This window comes from Camelina sativa, chromosome 17 (genome assembly GCF_000633955.1).
Source record: "Camelina sativa cultivar DH55 chromosome 17, Cs, whole genome shotgun sequence".
Classification (NCBI taxonomy): domain Eukaryota; kingdom Viridiplantae; phylum Streptophyta; class Magnoliopsida; order Brassicales; family Brassicaceae; genus Camelina; species Camelina sativa.
The window spans coordinates 4,254,355-4,262,094 of record NC_025701.1 but is presented as its reverse complement, the minus strand read 5'-3'; the positions used below and the strand labels follow the sequence as shown (position 1 = coordinate 4,262,094).

General features: G+C 36.3%; 4 protein-coding genes across 6 annotated transcripts in view; 3 read left to right on the top strand and 1 right to left on the bottom strand.

Moving 5' to 3' along the window:
• Nucleotides 1-600, top strand: part of LOC104755228 (NF-X1-type zinc finger protein NFXL1) — a 5,620-nt gene extending 5,020 nt beyond the window's left edge. Inside the window, exon 3 of one of the 2 annotated variants that reach the window (XM_010477577.1) lies at nucleotides 23-600. In XM_010477577.1, the coding sequence (XP_010475879.1) occupies nucleotides 23-315 (293 nt within the window). In that variant the 3' untranslated portion in view covers nucleotides 316-600. The remainder of the gene's footprint in view (nucleotides 1-22) is intronic. The other variant, XM_010477576.1, reaches the window with a different exon arrangement.
• Nucleotides 1,224-2,156, top strand: LOC104755226 (protein PHLOEM PROTEIN 2-LIKE A9). The gene is made up of 3 exons (XM_010477573.1): nucleotides 1,224-1,365; nucleotides 1,475-1,566; nucleotides 1,682-2,156. The coding sequence occupies exons 1-3, from the start codon at nucleotides 1,303-1,305 to the stop codon at nucleotides 2,079-2,081; spliced, it is 555 nt and encodes a 184-aa protein (XP_010475875.1). The 5' UTR covers nucleotides 1,224-1,302; the 3' UTR covers nucleotides 2,082-2,156.
• LOC104755227 (protein PHLOEM PROTEIN 2-LIKE A10-like) lies at nucleotides 2,095-4,710 on the bottom strand. Of its 2 annotated transcripts, XM_010477575.2 has the most exons (2): nucleotides 3,518-4,710; nucleotides 2,095-2,769 (listed from the first exon to the last, which is right to left on the bottom strand). In XM_010477575.2, the coding sequence occupies exons 1-2, from the start codon at nucleotides 4,327-4,329 to the stop codon at nucleotides 2,328-2,330; spliced, it is 1,254 nt and encodes a 417-aa protein (XP_010475877.1). In that variant the 5' UTR covers nucleotides 4,330-4,710; the 3' UTR covers nucleotides 2,095-2,327. The 2 variants fall into 2 exon arrangements, with proteins under 2 accessions (XP_010475877.1, XP_010475876.1); XM_010477574.2 differs by lacking the exon at nucleotides 2,095-2,769 and having other exon boundaries at nucleotides 2,834-4,708.
• Nucleotides 6,806-7,515, top strand: LOC104755225. The gene has a single exon (XM_010477571.2). The coding sequence runs from the start codon at nucleotides 6,887-6,889 to the stop codon at nucleotides 7,382-7,384; it is 498 nt and encodes a 165-aa protein (XP_010475873.1). The 5' UTR covers nucleotides 6,806-6,886; the 3' UTR covers nucleotides 7,385-7,515.

Sequence of the window (7,740 nt, the reverse complement as noted above, 5' to 3'; positions counted from 1 at the left end):
AAAGGAAATCCATGGAAAAAAGCTGTGATTCAGGAGAGTGATGACTCCTGGGGAGCTGAAGATTCCCCCATTGGAGGATCATCTAGAGATATTCAAGCCTCTGCTTTGAGATCAGCAAAGAGCAACAATCCAATTGCTACCTCGGTTAATCGTTGGAGCGTTTTGGAGCCTGAGAAGGCCAGCAGCACGTCCAGTTTAGAGCCAATTACTCAGCCTCAGATAGAAGAGAGCAGCAGTTCAAAAGCTGCGGATAAACAACCGGTGGAAGGCTCTGGTGAAGAAGTGGTGGATGACTGGGAGAAGGTATGTGATTGAAAGCATATGCCGATGACTGTGATTCTTTTTCAACTTCTTTTCGATGTATAAAAACGGCAGGTTGTTCAGATGTGTATGCGTGTGCGACTGCTGTGACGAGCTGGGTCTTACACCCGTTTCTGAGCTTAGGTGTTAGTCAATGACGTGCCGTTTTTGTCTTGGCATCTTTGACGTTTATTTTGGTTATATGAACTATTTGATTGTTCTGTTGGTGGTATTGTGTGAACCGGTATGTTTTCTTTTTGAGATTGAAGAAATATGGCAACACTTTATTTTTGTTCTTAACAAATGCAACTTGAAGTAATAAATACATTTTTAAGGTGACAAGGTTAATTCATTCATCAGCACGCCTCTATAGCGAAACTATATTTTTCCATTGCCAACTAAAAGTTTAGATGTTTAGATCATTAGGAATATTGAGAAGTATCTTTTTCTTTTGTGGGTCAAATTTTGCCCACTAGCAATTTTTTATATATATTTCTAGAATGGTATGTAGAACAGCGTTAGGACATTAGGAATCATTATCAAAACAACAAAGGCCAACTAGTTCAAAGGCTTCATTAGACTACTTGTATTACTAATATCTAAGCAGTTCAAAGTAACATTGGACTCGAACTCAGATCCGATAACCCGGAAACGATATTCATCTAGTTAGTTGAACTAATCGCATTTAGATGACTTAATTAGTATATATGTGATCAGTTTGATTCTCATACAAAAGTTAAGATAGAAGAAGAGCCACAAACTGAGAATCTTTGCTTTAGCTTTTGTCGTCCAATAGAATTTATACCTTTTACATGGTTATTGCACTAAAGTAAAACTTACAAGGAGAATCTTGAGAAGACAAGATTGGGTCTTTTATTCTTCTTCTGTCACAATCTTTTTATTTTTTCATAATAGTGAAAAGAAACAAATCTCTATATAAAGCTCACTACAAAAGAGAAGTGTTCTTTTATAAACAAACAAGAAAGAAAGAAGAAGAAAGAAATGTCTGTCCAAAAAGCTGTCAAGAGTTCTCATTACCAGGCAGAATCCAACATGGAACAAGATGTAATAAGAACAAGTCAATTATTATTAGTTTCTTTCATTGATTTTTTTGTATTTGTTGGTTATATTCATATTTTGTAATGCAACTAACAAAATCAAACTTGATTATTAGATCGTTAGAAAAGCATGGGTCTTTAAGCCAAGTGGTCTTAATTTCATATGGGGAGGTGATTCTCAGTATTGGGTCATCCCTAAAGAAGACAGGTTTGGTATCTCTTTCAAATTGCATTATATAAAGAACCGAATTAAACCGGTCTGATTCTGAAATTGCACGTTTTTGGTTTTATGTGTTTAAAACTGGAGTTTCTTTTGTTTTCAGGACGCCTGCTGAACTAAAGATGGTGAGTTGGTTAGAAGTAACCGGTTCGTACGACAAGATAGAGCCAGGCAAAACATACCGAATCGGTTTTAAAATCTCGTTAACAGCTGATGCAACCGGATGGGACCAAGCTCCGGTTTTCATGTCAGCTAAAATTGGAAAGAAAGGGAAGACAATTTGGAAGAGGATCAAATCGCTTAACAATAATATTGAGAAACTCAAAGCTGGAATCGGACCAGTGAACATACCAGATGATACTGATGGTCGGTTTGAGGTCTTTGTCAGTCCCAATATAACAATTAACCAAGACACCAAGCTTCAATTTGGTTTGTATGAAGTGTGGACTGGAAAATGGAAAACAGGTTTGTTGATCTATGAGGCTTTTGTTGAAGAAGTGTAAAAGAGATTATGAATCAGTTCTAAAGACTATTATATATCTTAAACTTCAATGTGCCAAGAACCATTTCAACGTGTATATATACATATATAATCCCCATTAATAAGAATCAAGTTGTGCACATACACACGCACACAACCTTTACAAATATTCTCAGCTCCAACTATAAACAAAGAGCTGATAAATCTTGTGTACCTAACAAAATAAGATCTATATCCCAACAAATTGTTCTGTTCTTCATCTGAAAGACTAAAAATGCTGGCTTACGCCTATGGGAGGATTCCGAACACAGCCGCTTATGACGTGCAAGTACAAGGCGAGGCACACAGTGATTATAACAGAAGATTTGGCTCCGACATAACCAACTACTTGGCGTCCTCTGTCTGTAACCTCTTCATTAACCACATTGATACTTTTTCTGAAACCTTGAAACGTTTTCAACATTATAAATGCCATGATTGATCTTGTCGTTTCTAATGTTACTCTTCCTGTTACATCGAACATAAACCTTCGATTGCTCGGAACTGCCAATGTCGTTGAGATAGTCTCAGCCCACCCATTACTCTTGATCCCATCATCTCCTGACTCCGAAACCATCTTGCTTCTAGAGGAACCATTACTCTTCAAATCGTCACCATCAATCTCTTCTATCACATTACTAGACTTTGAAGATGTAAACACTTCATGAGATGTCCTAACGAGAGTCTNAACAGGTTTGTTGATCTATGAGGCTTTTGTTGAAGAAGTGTAAAAGAGATTATGAATCAGTTCTAAAGACTATTATATATCTTAAACTTCAATGTGCCAAGAACCATTTCAACGTGTATATATACATATATAATCCCCATTAATAAGAATCAAGTTGTGCACATACACACGCACACAACCTTTACAAATATTCTCAGCTCCAACTATAAACAAAGAGCTGATAAATCTTGTGTACCTAACAAAATAAGATCTATATCCCAACAAATTGTTCTGTTCTTCATCTGAAAGACTAAAAATGCTGGCTTACGCCTATGGGAGGATTCCGAACACAGCCGCTTATGACGTGCAAGTACAAGGCGAGGCACACAGTGATTATAACAGAAGATTTGGCTCCGACATAACCAACTACTTGGCGTCCTCTGTCTGTAACCTCTTCATTAACCACATTGATACTTTTTCTGAAACCTTGAAACGTTTTCAACATTATAAATGCCATGATTGATCTTGTCGTTTCTAATGTTACTCTTCCTGTTACATCGAACATAAACCTTCGATTGCTCGGAACTGCCAATGTCGTTGAGATAGTCTCAGCCCACCCATTACTCTTGATCCCATCATCTCCTGACTCCGAAACCATCTTGCTTCTAGAGGAACCATTACTCTTCAAATCGTCACCATCAATCTCTTCTATCACATTACTAGACTTTGAAGATGTAAACACTTCATGAGATGTCCTAACGAGAGTCTCGAGAGCATTGTTACAAACCGAAACAAGAACGTCCTTGACACTATCCTGATGCTTCGGATTCGTCAACCCCTCAAAGATTTGATCATAAGTATTGATGTCCATCGTCTTGTCAAGATACACAGCAACTGCAGTGCTGGTGAATCTCTGAATACAATCAGCTAAAAGCTCTCTACACTTATCATCACAAAGCAAACTCACCCACTTAGGAGGTGTCTCTGAAGAATCAGAACCCTTACATTTGACACCAGTCACGAGCTCATCAGAGTAAAAGCCAAGAATAAGATTCTTAGCAAAGCTACCAACAACAACTGAAACAAAACCAGATCCAGCCTTTGAGAAAACCTTATCAATCACTCTATCAACAACACTAGACTCCGATTTCACAATTCCTGAATCATCACCAACACTAGCCGATTCTAAACTATACCCACGAAAGACACCAATCGTCAGAGCCTGAGAAACCCTAGAGACCGAATCCGTAAACTCGTTCGACCTGGTGATCTTAGCGATCTGTTTCAAGCTATTGGGGATATCGTCTGAATCAGAACTGAGAAAAGCCTTCAAGTCTCGTGTAACGATACTCACGGTCTCAGCTGAATCAGAGATCAATTCAGCAACAGAGACAAAAGCTCCGAGAATCTTGAAAAGACGTTTCCTTTTTCTGGCGACGGATGGCAAATGATAAACTTTGTAAACTCCATAACCAGAAACTCCAGAAATCGCCATTAGAATCAGCCATTTCCTTCTTCTCTGAGATAAAAAGATACCCTTTTCTCCCAATCGAAGAAGGTCCATTCAACAACAATCGAATCTCACAAAAAGACCCAATTACAAAAATCAAAGCTTTATAGAGAAAAGGAAGGATCTAGAGAGAAAGCTAGGGTTTGTGATTGTGATCCGAAAAAACGGGGAATTATAAGAATGAGATTCTGTTATTGACCCTAACAACATGAATGGAGACAGATCAGTTTAATTAGGAGATAAGAGAGGAGAGGAGGATAAGGAAAATAGAGCGATGCATGAAAATGAAATTGGCGTGATTCGTGTGTGAGGTGTGAGAGAACCAAGACGACAATTCAAGGTTGGAACTTGGAAGAGAGACGACAAGTTGGATAACAAAAATTATACTAAATGTTAGTAACATTTAATTTCGGTTCGGTTTGATTGGATAACGAACCGTCCACAATAACGAAACCTTATGGGAATCTTCCCACCATTTTATCGATTTGGGCTAACAGACAAGTGGACATGTTGATTTTTAATAGACAAGAATTTCTGTGTGGCAATGTGAGTTTTGGAATATTGATGGAAGTGGCATCAGATGATTTGGTGCAATTTTGATGAAAACATATCAGAGTGTTTTTTTCTTTCTTTTCTTGATAAATCAAAACATCACAATAGCTTTTTGGGGATGCCATGTGTTTCTAACAAATTACATTTGTTTTGTTATTGTCGGTTTATTCTGTAAATTTTGTTTTTTTCCGCTACTTGTTTACTTTGTAATTTTTTGTTAAAAATTTCAAAAACGGTATAAAATTTGTTTTGTTATTGTCGGTTTATTCTGTAGATTTTGTTTTTTTTCGCTACTTGTTTACTTTGTAATTTTTGTTAAAAACTTCAAAAACGGTATAAATACTTCACATTGATACCAAAATAAATACATCACATTAGTTAATTAGTTAAACTTAAACATGTATTGCACTTCAATTCAATACTACATGTTATCAATCAGAAGTTTGTTTATTAGCTATTGTTAGGATGGGCCTAACAACACATTAAAAGCTTAATGGGTAGATTCACTTTCAAAAGCTCACTTATATAAGGGATTGCCCAAACTTGTAAGCTATCTTTGGGTCTAGGCATCTAGCAATACCTTGAAGAAATCATCTTCAAAATCTAGTTTTCAGAAAACAGTGTTTTCAGGTTATAAGCCGTTTACTAATTCTTCTTTACGCTGTGATGTTTTAATAATAGGTATTTCTTTGAAAACAAGTCATTTGATAGTTAAATCATGTGGAATCTTATCATCTACTGTATTTGATTAATACTTTTTTTAAACGAATAGGCATAAATAATTGATAGTATAATAATAGTTGTTTCTGGAAGCATTGATAGTTCTACTTCCGACATGGCTCCACATGTAGTTCTTATCTAATTCTATCAGAAGAGAAGAGATGTCTTTTCTAATGCTATGTGCCCCATACCTACAAAAGTCCAAACCCACCAATGTTTTTCTCCCACGCTTCCATATATCTGTGTCCGCACCACGTTTTCAATTTTTTGACTACTAGTTTAAATATTTAGAAGTTTCTATTTATAGAACTAGAGGTAACAAAATATTTTACCGAAGACAGGTATCGTAGTAGGGGAAATCAAACAAAGTCTGCAGTTTGATGTGAGTACTTGTCAAAAGTTGTAACTAAAATAAGAAACATTAGCTAAAATGGCTGATGCCTGATGATGATACATCTAAACAGAATAAAAAAATTCATTGACCCAAATCCAAATAAGGTCGTTAGGAACACTTCTCAAATATAAATCGATGATCTCTTTGGTCTTATTTTCTTTTGTTAATAATGGTTTTCAGACTTCAGTCAATAATTGAAGAGAATGTATTTAAATTATACCTTAACATAACTTAAACAAGAGAAATTAAAGAAAGACATAATAAACTAAACATGTTCGACATACAAACTATTCTTATATATTTCCACGTATAGACGACAGATCCACAACCTTGACTATTCCCGTTCATTCAGGCTTTGACATTCTGTATTTTTTTGACAATTTAAAATTTGAACAAAGAAAAACAATAGACGCGAGAAAATCGAAGGCGGCATAAATTACTACATGGATATGAGTCTTATGACTTATCCAGTACTAGGTTAATTTTTATTCATTTGATCAACTCAATATAAACTTCTGGTTGAAAATATTCATATGTGATGATGCAGTAGTAAATTGTATAAGTGGAAACTATATACTATGTGATAACTTAAAGTCCAATCAATGTTTCATTCGAATTCTATGTTAAATTAATGATTGGTTTCGACCGACGGGACCTTCGTGGAGTACTGCTCTCTCCAACACTCTTTCGACTATTTTATTTTCGTAAAACCAACCATCCTTTAAAATGATTAACCTCTAAACAAATACTAAAAGTCACGTTTGATTCTCTCAATTATTTTCCTCCTTTAACACTCTTTTATTACTAGTTTATTATTATTTAAAAAATAAATCAACATTTAAAACCCCTTAAAACCACATCACACTCCAAAAACCCCATCATTCAAACAAACACAAAAACAAAAAACCATTTTACCAACCAAAAAACAAGAAGAAAACAGAGAGCATGAAACAAAACCAGAACAAGTTCTTGAGGATAATCTCAACACCTCTTCGAGCTTTAGGCAAAGCACGTGATCTTTACGTGAGAAGCATGACCGGTTGTGCAGCTAAGACTCACTATTCCTCCGCCGCCTCAGCTTCTTTTCCTAGGAGCCGGAGCACCTCCTCCGCTGCCTTCTCATCATCCGCGTCTTCCCGGAGAACAACAGATTTCGGGATAGATGAAGATTACAGCGAGCTAGTGAGAGCAGCGTCGGTAAGGAGTTTAGGGCACAAGAGTGAGATAGACATGTTGATACAAGAGAAGCTGCAACAGCAGAAGCAACAGAGGCAAGGAGGAGGGTTGCCTAAGAGCTCGAGCGTTGGGATGGCGAGGATAGAGGAAGACGAAGAAGCAGAGGAAGGATCTGTGAATCCCAAGATGAAGAAGGCTAAGAAAGTCTCTGATCTTTTGTATCCTCGTAGCAAATCCTACGCTGTTACTAGCAGCCCTAAATTGTAATTTCTTCTTCTTTCTTCTTCTTGATTTTAATTAGTATCTCTTGTGGATTGATTTATCATATTTTTATAGCTCCCTTTTGTGCGTTGTGAAAATAATAATATTAGAAGTAGCTCAACCTATTCTCGCTTCAACTCCAATTTTGGTTCAATTCGTAAGGTTTAAGTTTTTAAGTTTTAGCTTTCATTGATATACGTAAATATGGGTATAAATTCGATTTTATTACTTAAGCGTGGATTTAATTCCACAAGGGTACTAGTTTTAGTAATTTTCTTGCCTTTGTTAANTGTGAATCCGAAGATGAAGAAGGCTAAGAAAGTCTCTGATCTTTTGTACCCTCGTAGCAAATCCTACGCTGT

What these genes read in the sequence shown, in the direction of transcription:
- LOC104755227 (XM_010477575.2), bottom strand. Translation starts at nt 4,329, where the DNA reads ATGGACCTTCTTCGATTGGGAGAAAAGGGTATCTTTTTATCTCAGAGA. An exon ending in CTCGAGACTCTCGTTAGGAC is followed by an intron (nt 2,770 to 3,517) that starts ATCTCATGAAGT and finishes TCTCGTTAGGAC; the next exon opens with ATCTCATGAAGTGTTTACAT.
- LOC104755226 (XM_010477573.1), top strand. Translation starts at nt 1,303, where the DNA reads ATGTCTGTCCAAAAAGCTGTCAAGAGTTCTCATTACCAGGCAGAATCC. An exon ending in AATCCAACATGGAACAAGAT is followed by an intron (nt 1,366 to 1,474) that starts GTAATAAGAACA and finishes CTTGATTATTAG; the next exon opens with ATCGTTAGAAAAGCATGGGT. An exon ending in GTCATCCCTAAAGAAGACAG is followed by an intron (nt 1,567 to 1,681) that starts GTTTGGTATCTC and finishes TTTTGTTTTCAG; the next exon opens with GACGCCTGCTGAACTAAAGA.
- LOC104755225 (XM_010477571.2), top strand. Translation starts at nt 6,887, where the DNA reads ATGAAACAAAACCAGAACAAGTTCTTGAGGATAATCTCAACACCTCTT.